At 50.1% G+C, this 14,767-nt stretch overlaps 1 protein-coding gene across 1 annotated transcript in view; it reads right to left on the bottom strand.

Moving 5' to 3' along the window:
• Col23a1 (collagen type XXIII alpha 1 chain) overlaps window positions 1-14,767 on the bottom strand; it is a 350,791-nt gene that overhangs the window by 12,484 nt on the left and 323,540 nt on the right. The window contains exons 6-15 of the mRNA XM_026413108.1: window positions 11,914-11,940; window positions 10,811-10,837; window positions 9,485-9,511; window positions 5,408-5,524; window positions 4,449-4,484; window positions 3,949-3,975; window positions 2,549-2,575; window positions 1,400-1,453; window positions 798-860; window positions 303-347 (exon numbers count right to left, since the gene is read on the bottom strand). Coding sequence (XP_026268893.1) covers window positions 303-347; window positions 798-860; window positions 1,400-1,453; window positions 2,549-2,575; window positions 3,949-3,975; window positions 4,449-4,484; window positions 5,408-5,524; window positions 9,485-9,511; window positions 10,811-10,837; window positions 11,914-11,940 — 450 coding nt within the window. The remainder of the gene's footprint in view (window positions 1-302; window positions 348-797; window positions 861-1,399; window positions 1,454-2,548; window positions 2,576-3,948; window positions 3,976-4,448; window positions 4,485-5,407; window positions 5,525-9,484; window positions 9,512-10,810; window positions 10,838-11,913; window positions 11,941-14,767) is intronic.

Genomic DNA, 14,767 nt, shown 5'->3' with positions numbered 1-14,767 from the left:
TGCTGTATGACAAATTGAGGACCTATGTTTGAATATGAAGAGTCTAGAAGAGTATATAGTCACCCGTGCAAGGGAAGAACTATTATTTGATAAGAGGTTGGGACTCTAACTTTTACATATCTGTATTTCAACTTTCTACCACAAGCATGGATCAGGATATTTTAAACAGTCAGTAAAAAAGGTAAAAAAAAAAAATTTAAAAGAAGTGCCTAGGTCCTGTAGCTGCTCTGCTCCTCTGGGGTCTTCTGAAGCTACTGGCCCCCCTGCATCCCACTGGTATGGCCCGAGGGGAGGTGGCTTACCCGGGGCCCGGCAGCTCCGTCTGTGCCTCGGTGGCCAGGCTCCCCCTGTGGAGATACACAGTTGCAGCCTAAAGTGTGGGACTCCCTCCCACCCCTTCCCACTTCAGTCTCTTCTCAAAAGGGCCCAGGCCCCACATGCTGGAGTCCCAATGGCCTACATATAAGAAAGGCCTTCCAGGAGGAGGATTTCCAGAGAGAGGACATAGGAGACCCTATTCTGACCACACACTGGGAACAGATGGGGACACTGAGGTACATGATGGGTTGGCCCAGGACAGGGCCCGAATGGAGGCCTTATCACTTACCCAGATCTACTGCCCTCCCACATCCCAACGCCACCCTCTGATGATGAGTCCAAGGAGACTCCTGGCCCAGGCCTGCCCAGGACTCCCCATTTAAAAGGCAAAAAAGAGGTGAAACTCCATCTGTCCCTTGTAACCGGGTGATGGTTTGAAGGGGGCCTTCAGGTGCTGGAGCAGAGCACCCTAATGTCACCTTAGGTCCTGGGGCACCGTCCATGCCATTCTCTCCTTGGGGCCCCACGTTCCCTGGCTCGCCCTGAAATACAAATATTCACAGTGATAGCAAGTGCCGGGAGTAGGCGTGGGGTTGCCCAGGGCTGCTGGGCCTTGCTAGCAGGCCTCCTGGAGTACATGCCTCACCAGGGGAAGCGGGGTGGACCTCAAGGCCCTTCCCAGCCACAGATACCAGCTTCTGGTCTGGGTTTTGGCACACACTTGGGGCGGCTCAGGAGTACAAGAGACATTTTAGAGGCAGGCTGGCCAGGACTTGGCTATTACAAGGATTTGGGGGCTCAAGGTGTGCAGATGATACCATGTTCCTGGCTTGGGAACAGGGTAGAGAGTGGGTTCATCTAAGATGGGAACAAAGAGGACTTGAACACTTGAAGGAAAGCAAGCGGCTGGGTGAGTTGCCAGGTCTGAAGGCAAGTGAGGTCCAGAACTGCTGCTTCCCTCTGGCCTGCCCTGGCCACACCCCTAAGATGTGAAGGGACTGGGCGGGGGGCCTCACCAGGCAGATGGCCACTGTGGGAGGAGGAAGGCAGAGGGACCCCTGGGGAATAGGCATATACCTACCTTGGGCCCTGGGGGCCCAGGGAGCCCTGGCTGGCTGGGTATCCCATCATCCCCCTGAGGAGAGAAGAGCTGAGGCTGCAGACATCCCACCTGGCCAGATCCTCTGATAGCCTGTCGCTCCTCCCTCCTCTAGACTCCCAGCATCCCAGTCCATTCCTGGCACCAGCACCAGGAACTGCAGGTTCCTCCTCCCCTCCTTAACCCTCTAGGGCAGGGGTGGCATTAGATTCATCTCTATTCCCTGCCCCCACCAGCCCAGAGCCAGCCCCCAGCAGGTGTTTGCAGAAACAAGGGGGTGCACAGATAAATAAGAGTAAATTCATTAATTCATTCATCAAATATTTTGTGGGTCAGAGAGACGAGGTCTCTGCTCAGAAGGAGTGACGGGAGGACAAGGGGAAAGAAATATTTAAATAAGTGGAAGGTGTCATGTCAGGAATTAGCATAAGTTTTGGGAAAAGAATATAAGAGGATGGCATGATGGAAAGGAATTTGGGGGAGAGCCTGTTTTAGCAGGTGGCCCAGGGAAGGACTCGTGAGGAGGGGAGAGTGTTGCTGAGAACTGGATCAGGAGGAGGAGGCCTAGTCATGGGAAGAGGACTCCACTTTAGTGGTTGGTTCCCAAGTTGGAAGTGCACATCACAGTCACCCAGAGGGCTATTGAATCAGACCCCAGGACCTCACCCCCAGAGTCTCTAATTCAGTGGGCCCAGAGTGAACCCCAGAATCTATATTTCTTTCTTTTGTGGTACAGAGGATTGAACCCATGGTCTCATGCATGCTAGACAAGTGCTCTACCCCTGAGCTACACCCTCAGCCTGGAATTTGCATTTCCAACAAACTCCCAGGTGATACTGACACTGCTGGTCCCAGGACCATACTCTGAGAACCACTGATCCAGCCCTGAAGTGGGCACGACCTCGGTGTGTTTGAGGAAAGAAAAGAGTGAGTGAGTCTGTGAATAAATGAATGAAATCCTGGCTCCACTGAGATATAGGACAGGGCAGCCATCCACAGGGAGCACTCCATGAAGAGAAGGGGACCCTCCCTATGGGGAAGCACCATCCTCATTCTGGTTCCCTGCCCCTGCCCTTCTCTCCAGCTACTTCCTGCCACTGGCCAAGAAGCATTTCCACAGGGTCCCCTCACCTTCTTTCCAGGAATGCCAGGCTCACCCTGAAAGGGAGACAATAGGAGAGCAAGAGAGAGGTCAGAGTCACAGGAGTATGGTCTCCACACCAGACCCATTTCTCTTTTAGAAGTGGCACCAATGACCCACAGCCAGTGCCAGCCCAGAGACCCCTGAATGTCCCCTCTAGAGAAATGTACGTGGGCAATGAAGCTCTTAGATTCTGAGTCAGTCACCCCCAATGACCCTGGGCAAGTCACTGCTCTTCAAAGTAGGGAGGTAACTCCCCCAGCCTCGGAGGGCTGTTGGCAGGGTGAGAGAGAGCTCCCCAGGAAGCCCATGCTCACAGCAGGCGTTCAATAAGTGGATTTCTCTTCTCATCCTTCCCTTCTCCTCATCCAGTGTCTCCTTCAGGAGATACAGCATGGGGGTAGGAAAAAAAAAGAGCTGACATTGAGCGGGCTTTAAAAAAACTAACATGGATGAAAACTTGTGACCACACAAAAACCTGTCCCTGGAGGTTGGTAACAGCTGTACTCATAATTGCCAAAATTTGGAGGCAAATGAGATGTCTTTCAGTGGGTGATTGGGAAAATAAACTGGTACCTTTCAACACTGGAGTAACTCTTGGCCCTACGAGGCAATGTGCCATCAACCCATGAAAAGAAATTGTGGAACCTTAAATGCACACTTCTAAGAGAAAATAGCCAATCCCAAAAGGCTACATACTGTCTGACTCCAACTGTGTGACATCTGGAGAAGGCAAAGCTAAGGAGACAGTCAAAACATCAGTGGTTGTCAGGGATTAGGAAGGAGGAAGGGAAGAAAGGGTGGATTTTTAAGGCCGTGAAATGACCCTTAGATTCTAGAATGAAGGGCACATGTCATCATACATCTGCCCAAACCCATAGAATATGACACCACCGAGAATGAACTGCCATGTCAACTCTGGGCTTTGGGTGGTGATGTGTCAAGGTAGGTCATCAACCGTGGCAGACATACCGACTGTGGTCCGGGATGTTGGTAATGGGGGAGGCTGTGCACATGTGGGGGGGTGTGCAGAGGGTGTATGGAACTCTCAGTACCTTTCACTCAATTTTGCTGTGAACAGGAAACTGCTCCCAAAATAAAGTCTATTAAAAACCAAGCAGCTAATGTGTTTTATGATTCAACTCTCACAGCCCAGTGTGAAGTTGAGGCAGGAAAGGTTTATTATGCTCCCATTTAATAGAGGGGTAATCAGAAGCCCTCTGCAGATGCAGTAGCCTGGGACCTGGGCTACTAACCCATCATGGACCTGGAACTCCTAACCCTTCTGCCTCAGCTTCACTGGGTGGAGTGGGGGTGGGGGGGGAAGGTGATAGTGAGGGTATCTGTCCCCCAGGTCTGGGTAGCAGGAGGAGGAGTGAGGAGTACTCACCTTGGACCCTGGGGGTCCCTCAGGGCCCTGGAATAGGAGAAGAGAAGGTGTTAAACATTGCACTGGAGGCTGATTCTAGGCCTGTGTTCTTTATCACCCTCCTTTTATAAAGGGTGACATCATGACAGGAAAAGGCAGGCCTGTCACTGGAATGGTGGTGGTGCATCCAGTACAAGGACCGACTGCTCATTCTTTGGACATCTGCTGCATTTGGGCTCTAGACTCCCACCTAGGACTCCAGACTCCCATTCTGGAAGGTGGGGCTATGGGAATTTGGTCCCAGATGGGTGCCTTGCACATCTATTTTCCTGATGCAGGCAGAGGGCAGGAGTGCAGGCAATCACATGCTTATAGCTTCAGGCCTCAGGCACGTAAGCATTGCAAGCATGTACACAGGCACGCTACATGGTCCCAGTATGGGTGTGTGTGGCAAAGGGGCTTCCAGTCCTGGCAACTACAGCCCTGCCAGCCCTGGCCTCTGAAATGCCCTGGATACTGACCATCTCTCCATTTTGTCCAGGCTCTCCTTTGGGACCCTGAGGGGACATGAGAGAATAGCAATGAGGATCCAAGAATGTCACATTTAGTTGGACCCATTCAACTCACCATAGGCCCTGGGCTGGGCTATAAGTACATGATCACATTTCATCCTCATCCAACATTGAAACAGTGGGTATCATGTTCCCATTGCACAGATGAGAAGGTTTGAGAAAGTTAAGGCTTATATGCCCAACATGATAAGGAATAGGTAAGCCAAATGTGTAGCTACTCTGGTGTCAGTAGGGGACCCTGTTGGCAGTTTGGTGGAGGTGTGGGCTCTGCACTGGAGGGGAAGGACAGGTTGGAGTCCCTGGAAATGGGTGGTAGAAGGAGATCTGGCCTCCAGGGATTGGGTTAGGACTACAGGAGGAAAACTGAGGCTAACTAGTTAGTGCTAAGGAGAAAGTGGGGCAGGGAGAGGAGCAGGGGTTGGTGAAGATCTGCAGAGAAATGCCCACCTATGTGTTGCAGGGTCAGAGTCAGGGTCAGGATTGAGACTGAGATTGCAACTAAAGTCAGGGTTAGGGGAAAAGGATCTATTTGGAGTAAGAGTTGGGCTTGGAGTTAGGGTCAGATTCTGTAGGAGTCAGGGTTAGGTCTGGATAACAGTCTGAATTGGGGGTGTGGATCGGGATTTGAGAATGAGTTTGGGTGAGGGTCTTGATTAGGGTTAGGACAGATTAGAGTTAGATTTAAGGCTTGGTTGAGGTAAGGGTTAGGGTTAGGGTTAGAGTCTAGAGTCAAGGACAAGATTTGAATTGGGAATCGATTGGAGCTGAGGGTTAGCATTTGGACTGGGTGAAGGTTGGTGTTGGGTTTGTACTAGGGATAGGGCTGGGTTAGTTCTGGAATCAGGGCTTGGGGTTTTGGTCAATATAGACCCACGGTTTGGGTGCTCCAACTCCAGGCCTTCTCTTACCACTGGGCCTGGAGGTCCCTTGGGGCCATCTTTCCCAGTGTCGCCAGGAGGGCCACGGGCCCCAGGTGGTCCAGGGGGTCCTGGAGGCCCAGTAGCTCCATCTTGCCCTTGATCCCCCTGAAAGAGACGGGGTTTGGTGTGACCCTGAGGGTGAGGGGAAGGGGTTCCAGCCTCCAGAGAGAGGATGCATGTGAAGGGAATAATGCTGTGTTAAAAAAAAGCCAAACTCAAGAGAGTCACACGCTGTATGGTTGCAGCTATGCAGTGCCCTTGAATAACGAAATTATACAGATGGGAGTTAGTGGTTGCTTGCGGTTAAGAACGGGCGGCGAGGGAGATGACCATGAACATGAAAGGGTAGCATGAGGGAATCTGTGTGCATCTACGATTGTGATAACATTGCACAGAACAAAATACACACCTGAACACAAATGAGTGTATGTCAAATTGAGGAAATAAGAATCAGGTTGTTGGGTTGTAGCAACACAATTTTCCTCCTGGTGAGATTGCTCTACAGTGATGCAAGAGGTCACCATTGGGGAAAACTGGATGGAAGGTGCATTGGGTCAGTACCACTCCCCCCACCCCTAAAAATAAAGGTACATTGGGTGTTATTTATAACAACTGCAAGTGAATCTGTAGCAATCTCAAAATAAAAAGCTTAAAAAACATAAAAAGGTACACACAGTCTTCTCCAACACTAAATTCGCAGTTCTTGGACCCGATGTTAGTACTGGGTCAGACCTCAGGCAGCCAGAGCCCTCACCTCATGGCCCCAGCCCACAAGGAGGGAAGCCCACAGCATGACTGGCACCTTTTTGCTGCCCTAGCAGGGCCTGCCCAAAACTGGCATAGGATATATAGTAAAGGGCACATCCCTCGTGTCAGCAGCTCCCAAACTTCTTGTAAGCTGAAGAAGGAAGAAGCCTTTTGTGGACTCAGCACTGAGCAAGCAAGGACCTCCTGGAGGTTATTTATTCCATCTGTGTGCTCAGCCAGCTAGGCACTACTGTTGTCTCATTTTACAGAAGAAGTGGGCGGGGGTCAGAGAGGGTGATCATTTACTCAGGATTACAGAGCTAGGAAATGCTGAGTGTCCTCTGACTGCCAAGGCAACTGGTCTCTTTTAGACCTTTTTTTTTTTTTCTTTTTTTCAGATGTACCCCTACCCCACCATGATATGAAAAAGCTCACCTCTCTAGCCTGGGTCCTGATCAAAGGGTTATAATTTCAGATTAAAGAGAAGAAAACTGGCAGTATAGTTGTTTGGTCACCCAGTTTCAGGTGGTGAAGGTAGCAGGCAAATTCCTGTTTCATTTAGCTCTAAATCAGGAAGAACTTGATTCTCCCTCCTGCAGCTCTGAGGCCCCATTTTGGGAACCATCGGCCTGGATTCTACTTTTTATTTTATTTTTTTTTTAATATTTAGTTTTTAGTTTTAGATAGACACAGTATCTTTATTTTTATTTTTATGTGGTGTTGAGGACCGAACCCAGGGCCTCACGCATGCTAGGTGAGCGCTCTACCACTGAGCCACAACCCAGCCCTGGATTCTACTTATTCAAGCATAAAATAGGTTTAGACACTTGAGCTCATCCTAGGGGACGTTCTCAGCATCTCTCAGGGCCATGGCTCCCTCCTCCCTCAGGGATTGGATGACTGAGGTCTAACCCTGGAAATGTGGGGTGAGGAGAGGGTGGGGGGGTGCACGGCAAACCAGCAGGCTCAGACCCCTCACTCGGTCAGACTACCTTGAGGATGCGGAGACTGTACGCAGGATGGTCTCTACTTATAAAGCCTGGATTGAGCCGTGGGAAAACCATCTAGTCAGCAAAGGGTTGGGTGGTCAGAAAAGCAGGAGGGGGATTTAAAAAAAATCACAAGGCTATTTCTGTAGGCCCAGTCACCTAACCCAGCTCAGAGAAAGGCAGCTTGGTTGTTCGGTATGCAGACTGCCTGCTCCAAAGATGGCTGCTATGCTGGCTTCTGGCCCACAGGCTCTTCTACAACCAGGCCTTCCCACTGCCTATCGAGAGCCAGGGCTCTTTCTCTTCCTACTTGACTCTGGGTGGGCCCAGTGACTGATGTGACCAATAGAATGCCGTGGAAGTGATGCTATGTCCATTCTGGGTAGAGCTCTTCACAGTCCTGGCAGCCCCCACTTCCTGCCTCTTGAAACACAGCTCTTAGGATTCCTTCTAGAAACCCAGCCACCATGTTGGGAGACGCTGGAGATCTGTGGAGAGTCACATGTGGATGCTTCCCAGCTAAGCTGCGCTGGCGGTGAACATGTGAGGGGACCATCACCTTGGTCTCCCAAACAGCTGCCTTTCATGAGAGAGACTCTAGCCAGCCCAGGACATCATGAGAGAGAATGACAGACCATTGTTTTAAGTCACTAAACTTTTTTGGGGGGTGGTGGTTGGGAAAGTTGTTTCATAGATGACTGGAATATTGGGACAATAGGGAGGATATCCACGAAGTGGGAAAGGGCTACAGTGGGGGGACATCTGCTCTTCCATAACTTTGGGAGTCAGAGGATTTCTAGTCTGTGGTGGAGCAGGCATCCTCATTTGGAAGATAAGCTTCTCTATATCCACCAGAAAGAAAGAAAAAAAAAAGGGATTTTTCTCAGCAGCTACAAAAAACAGGAGTACCTTTTCTTTGACTTCAGGGATATCTTACCAGCTTTATGCAGCCCTGGACCTGGCCTTGCCTTCCCATCAGAGGCCAGGCGTAGGAGAGCTCTGTCCTGGGAACTCAGCCCCTTTCCTGCTCCCAGCTCATGATCATAACCATCCTGTGATGTAGGCTCTACTGTCCTCATTTCAAAAAACCAGGCTCAGAGCCATGAAGTTGCAGAGCAGGGGCTTAGGCCCCCAAGCCCAGCCTATGCTGTCTGCCCTGTCTCCCTACTTTCTTTCTTTCTTTATTATTATTATTATTATTATTTTGGTACTGCAGATTGAACTGAGGGGTGCTTAACCACTGAGGAACATCCCCAGCCCTTTTTTGTGTTTTATTCAGACACAGAGTCTCACTGAGTTGCTTAGAGCCTTGCTAAGTTGCTGAGGCTGGCTTTGAACTCACGATCCTCCTGCCTCAGCCTCCCACTGGGATTACAGGTGTACACCACCACACCTGCCCCTACTTTCTTTTAATTATCCTCTAAGTAGTTCCCTCCTCCAAAGTGGCTCATTCCTCCTCCATTCCATTCCTACCTCCACTGCAGATGATTGATGCGGGTAACTAACTTGGAGTTACAGTGTCCACCCCATAAGCTTCTTAGAAACAACCAGAAGTACACCATGATCCAGCTTTTCTCTGGGCAGTTGATGTCCATCTCTTAACCTCTCTAGTTAGGGCTCCCTGCTAGAAATGGTCAGGGTACCTGTTTATGGCTGCTACTTAAGTGATCCTTTACCAAGACCCACTTTAGGGACCCCCAGCTCAGGTTCAGTTTCTGTTGGAGGGAAACCCAAGTTCAGCACAAGGCACTTCTGAGTTCCTAAGCCCAGGGGACACTGAGGGGCAGAGGTAGTTTGGGAGGAGATGCAGATCTACTGTCCCTCACTGGGCTCTGGATGCTTTTATGATTATAATAAATCTCCACAGCAACCACTGAGATAGGGGCTGTCATCCAGACACATGGTTGGAGCAACTGAGTCTCAGAGGGAAAGGTGACTTGTACAAGGTCACTTAGGTGGCAGAGCTGAGCTATGGGGCCAAATCTGCTGGCCTCAGAGCCTTCCCTTTTTTGGAGTACCAGCTGCCCTCAGGAAGGTCAGTCTCTGGTCTGGAACCAGGGCCAGCTCTATCGTCTGGTTACCCATTATAACAAGGAGAGGGAATGGGAAATACACCAGGTATTCACCATCTGGATGGGATATCACAACCTTGGCCAAGCCAAGGTGTCTTGGGGGCTTCCATGGTGGGAGGGAGGGTGGTGTCACTCGCCTCTGTCTGTGATAAGCTATAGGGAGCTGGGACCCACAGGAAATGCTAGATGTGCCTTATTATAATAACTTGAAACAAACCACATGGGAATGGGTGAGGGAGGTGGTGCTCCATTCTTACCCGGGGGCCAAAGTCTCCTGGTGCACCCTAGAAACAAAAAACAAGGGGATAGATCACCAGAACAGTCAGTTTGTTCACATTTCCCATTGAGCATGTACTCTGTGCTTCACATATATGGTCTAGCTTAATTCTAACAAAAACAACAGGCAGGCCCCATTTTTATCTCCCTTTCCAATGAGGAAATTGAGTCGCAGAGAGGCCAAGTAATCTGTCCACAGCTGGCAGATTCAGGGTTTGAAATCCAGGTACTCTCTTATCTATGACCAGCTCCCAGATATTTGAGGCCTCAGATGTGGTGGATCAGGCACATCTGCTTCTACTGTGTCCTCTTAGAATCCCTGAGCCTTGGAACAGTGAGAGATGGTAAGGATTAATTGTTATATAAAATCATCAAGCTTTGGGGCAGTGCACCATGTAGTCACAGATACCAAGTCACTAGTTTCTCTCTGGTCTCAAAGCCCCTGCTTCAGTTATTTCTGTCTTGGTTGAATCAGTTAGAATGAGTGAGAAGGCAATCATGATCCCTACTAACTGTACTAGTGTCTCCTCATCAACAAAGAACATGCAGACCATGAGTCTGTGAGGCTGGTTTTCGTTTATAAATGGGGAAACTGAGGCTCACAGAACCAGGCAACTTGCCTAAACCCACAGAGTTGGTGATGGAGCTGGAATACAAAACTGAGGCTCTGAACACCAAATCCTATGCCTTTCTATGGCTTCCTCAGCCCTGATGGTAGCCTGCAACCCTGTCTTCCCTTACCTGAGTGGTCCTATTACACCGGGGTCCACCATCCACCAAGCTCTTGCTTCTCCATCTCTGAATTCTGGGAAGGGATGGATGTGGCCCAGCCATTCCCGGACCTTCCCTGGAGGCCCTCAGTTGACCCTGCCACACCTAAGTCTGCTCTGGTCCCTCTCTCCTCTAATACCACCATCAGGGACACATAAATCCCATCCTCCAGGATGCTGCCTGTGACTTTGACTACCAAATGCTAGGGAAGCTTTTCTCACAGCAGTCTGCAAAGAGCTTTCTGCCACTTGTTTTCCTCCCCACAGAGAACACCAGTAACGGTCCTTGTTCAACTCCCCCAAGTTCTCTTAGCACTTCTTCATTATTCGTTTATTTGGGAATATGTCATTCTGGACAGAACTCAGATTCAACACTCCTGGCATATATATTATCAAAGGTAAGTCTTGTAACCATTTAGGCGTATGTACTTGTCCCATTTTATGGATGGGGAAACTCTATGGAACTGGGCTCTGGAGGCAGGTTTCTGGTCTCCTTCATCAGCCTCGAACATCTGGACAGTCTCTAGCAACACTTACCTTTTCCCCCTTGGGGCCTGGAAGTCCCTGGGGAAGGAAGGTGGAGAGAGAACAGGCATGAGTGAGGAGGGCTAGGTTGGCTGCCCTTCTGGCTGCCCGTGGCTTTGAGGGCACAGGGGCCTGTGATTCTGGGCAGAGGGGAGTGGCTGGGTGGAAAATCACACACAAGCCTGTCAGCCCTCAATGACAGCTGCCTTCATTGGCTTTATGGAAACTCACATCTCAGTCCTCAGCATGAGGGAGATGAGGGTTTGAGGGTCACCAGTAAGGGCCCATGGGCATCCTTGTAGCAGAGAAAAGGGCACATGTGTTAGTCACTTCTCCTAGAAGTCACAGAGCCTCACTGCTCAGCACACCCTTGTTCCAGATTCTGGTAAGGAGGCTACTGCTCTGAGGTGTCTATTGAATCTGCAAGGCAGGCAGTAGACAGAGATCTTGTCTCCAGAAGTGGCAGCCCCTCAGAGGCTCCATCGACTCATCTCAGCTGGATGAGTCATCCATTCATCCTTCCATTCATCTGTTTGTCTGTCCATCCATCCATCCATCCACCATCCCTCCCTCCCTCCCTCCCTCCCTCCCTCCCTCCCTCCATCCACCCACCCAACCTCCTGTCCATCTATCTGTTTGCCCATCTATCTATACCTGCTTATTTATTTAATTGTGTTTATATCTTCCTGTGTGTCTTAATCATCTGCTGAGGACACCCAAGGTCCATAAGCTCCTGGCTCAGGTGTTGAGAACTTCTCAGCCTGATACCACTGTGGAAGTCTCAAGAATGAACAAGAGACACTTGGAACCCACTAGGAGGGGCTTGCAGACTTTGAGGGCTGCCTAGATACCAGAGACTGACTGCACTGTCCACCATTGTTCATAACCCCACAACATCCCTGTGAGGGAGGAGTGAATACACCCATTTGAGAGATAAGAAACTAAAGTTTTAGAAGGGGCTCCTCATGGTTGCAGTCAAAAGATGGACACCCAGTGGCTTCTCTTTGGCTGAACCAGGTTTCCAGTGGCCCCTTCCCTCAGATGCCCCATGGTCACTCCCAGCTCTGTAGGGGCAGCCTTGTCCCAGAAACACCTAGAATTGCCTTGTCACTTACGGGCTTGCCATCCAGACCCAGGGGTCCCTGGAAAATGAGAGAGAGTAAAGGTTACACATGGGAACAGCACTTCCTCCGTGTTGTACGACCCAGAAGCATCGTTCAGTGATAAGAAAATGAAGATTGTCCTGAACCCAGAGGTCTGAGTATATCCCGGGGGGACTCGGGAGGGACAGTGGGCTTCTGTCCATTGTCTGATACCCAGAATCTCTTCCTCTGACAGCAGAGCCCATAACACCCCATTGTTTGGGCAGGGATGGCACATGGCCACATTCCCTTGGCCAATGTGACAGGTGCAGGCATGAGCCTGTGGCCCAAGCTGAGCCTTGAGTGTCATGTCTGGGACTTCAAGGGGAAAGAGGACTCTTTCCTTGCAATGGGGCTGAGCTTAGAGCTCTGGGGAGGTTATCATGTGACTTGAAAACGAGCCAACAGAGCAGAGAGCAGAGCTGAGAGACAGAGAGTAAGGCAGGGCTGAGGGCCCAACGCTGCAGCTACCACTGCACACCCTGTGTGTGAGCTAGGACTGTGCCCCCCTTGAGCCAGCCTGAAGTGAGCTTCTGTCACTTGTAACTAATGAAACCCAAAGGAGCATCCTGCATGGCTGCAGCTGAGAGAAAGCCACAGGGAAAGTCCTGAGAGATGGGATCTCAGCCACCTCTAAGGTCGCTGGTGTCTGCAGAGGGCCAGCAGCCATGGCACGGGAGCCTTACAGAAGCCTCACCCAGTTTCCCCTCCTGGCAGGGCTGCCAAGGAATCCAACAGGTGGGAATCCTGCAGACCAGCACTGTTTGGTCTCTGCCATGTCCTCTGCTCCTTCCCTCCATTGTCCCCTCATTCCTATATACTTCACTTTTGACCCCAGAAGCGTTTTCTGCAATGCCACATTCTGAGACTCACACATACTGTCCGCTCTCCCAAATTTGTACCTTTCCTCTCAATTCCTTCCTCTTTTGTTGTGAAGCCTCCAGGTTTCTCTACTTCCCAGAGTCAGGCCACCTGTCCCTGTTCCCAGAACATATATTCTAAGGGTTGCACGTGGCATGACATATGACTAATGTGTGTCTACACAAGTCCTCTCCGGTAGAGCCAGGAAGAGGGTGTGATTCCCTGTGTCTCCAGCGCTCACATGAGGCCTGGTATGGAGCATGTGCTCGGGAAGTGTGTGCTGAGTCAAACTAAGAATAACAGAGAAAAAAAAATATGTGCAGATACATATCCAGGTTTAGTAGCCCTTATCTGAAATGCCTAAGACCAGAGTATTTTGGAGTTCAGATTTTTTTTTTTCCAGATTTTGAGATATAGGAAACCCAACACTTTTTGTGCACCAACATATCACAAGTGGAAAATTCCACACTATGAAACTTTGTTTCATTTATTAAATTATTAAGAATATTTCATAAATTACCTTCAGGCTAGGTATGTAAGGTACATATGACACAGATGAATTTCGTATTGGGTCCTATTTCCCAAGATAGCACATTAGATATACAGGTTGGATATCCCTCATCTGAAATGTTTGAATCTGAAGTGATTTGGGATTTTTTTTTTTTTTTTAATTTTGGAGTATTTGAAAAAAATATTCCAAACTAGAATAAACTACTGGCTTCTCTGGCTTGAACTCCAAACTGCTCTCAGAGGAATCAGCAGATCAGCCAATTTCCCAGGTGATGCAAGAGTTGCTACCTTGGGGAGGGCTTGTTGCCAGGGCCTTGTGTCTGCCAGGAAACCAGGGCAGTTCTGAAAACGGGGGACTGATTGCTTCCAGCCATCAGCTTCACGGTCAGCTGAGGGTTTGGACATGAGAACGATGGCCTGGGGACAGCTGGGATCCCAGGAGAGGGGACTGGGGCCATTCCAGTCTTGGGGGTCCAGGTCCTGAGGGACCTTGGTCAGGGCCTTGGTCTCAGCCACAGGCACAGTTCTGGTCCCCACTGGAAGCTGCCCTAGCTGGCCATGCTCCTTTTGCCAGGTCCTGGCTCTTGTGACCCGTGGATCCACAGGCCCGACACTCCTGCCTTGCGTAGAACACTAAATTGAGCCTTGCCCCTCCTCAACCCGCTACTCTTAGGCCCTGCTAGGCCTCTTCAGGGCTGTTTCCTGCTGGATGTCTCTGCTGTGGACACCTCACTCAGGCCTGACTCTCTAGGCTGCCACAACATACACTGGGTCCAGTACCAGCCAGTTCTCTCCTGGGAGTTCTCTGTGGCCTCCACACGTAGCCTTAATCACTGTGGCAACCCTACGGGGTAGGTCTTAATACTGCCCTATTACCGAGGAGGAAATCTGAGACCCATTGAGGGGAAGACCTCACCCAGGGCCAGGACCAAAGCCCCTGTTCCTGGCCATCCTTTCTCCTCTTTTTTGGCTTTGCAAGTCTCTATTGTTCCCATTGCATCCTAGACAGTGCTTATCCACTGGCCTCCAGTCACCTCTTCTAGTGTGGTTGCCACCACAGACCATACCCAGGCTCTGTGAGCATGGCGTGTCATGCCAAACTGTTGAAAACTATGCCTGACTCCTGCACATTGCACGGACTAAAAGTGCCACAATGCAAACCAAGAGTAAAAAATGGTGAAGGCACAGGATGGAACTAAATAAAGTTTTCTTCTTGTTATTCAGACAGGAAGGACACAATAAGCCCCACAGCTAAAACTCCTGGGCATTGTTCACAGGTCCCTTCCCTGAACAAATACCTATAGTCCATATATGTATGGCCCTGGAGAACTTTCTAGAATGCAAATATGATCGCAGTGGTCTCCTGTTTGAGGTCCTCTATGGAATCTCACTCATGAAGGAAAACATCCAGATCTCCTAGTCTGGTGCCCAAATACCCCCTCCCCACCCCAGGCCT

Source organism: Urocitellus parryii, chromosome 1 (assembly GCF_045843805.1).
Source record: "Urocitellus parryii isolate mUroPar1 chromosome 1, mUroPar1.hap1, whole genome shotgun sequence".
NCBI classification, from domain to species: Eukaryota; Metazoa; Chordata; class Mammalia; order Rodentia; family Sciuridae; genus Urocitellus; species Urocitellus parryii.
The sequence above is the reverse complement of the archived record's forward strand: the minus strand, read 5'-3'. Positions and strand labels throughout refer to the sequence as shown.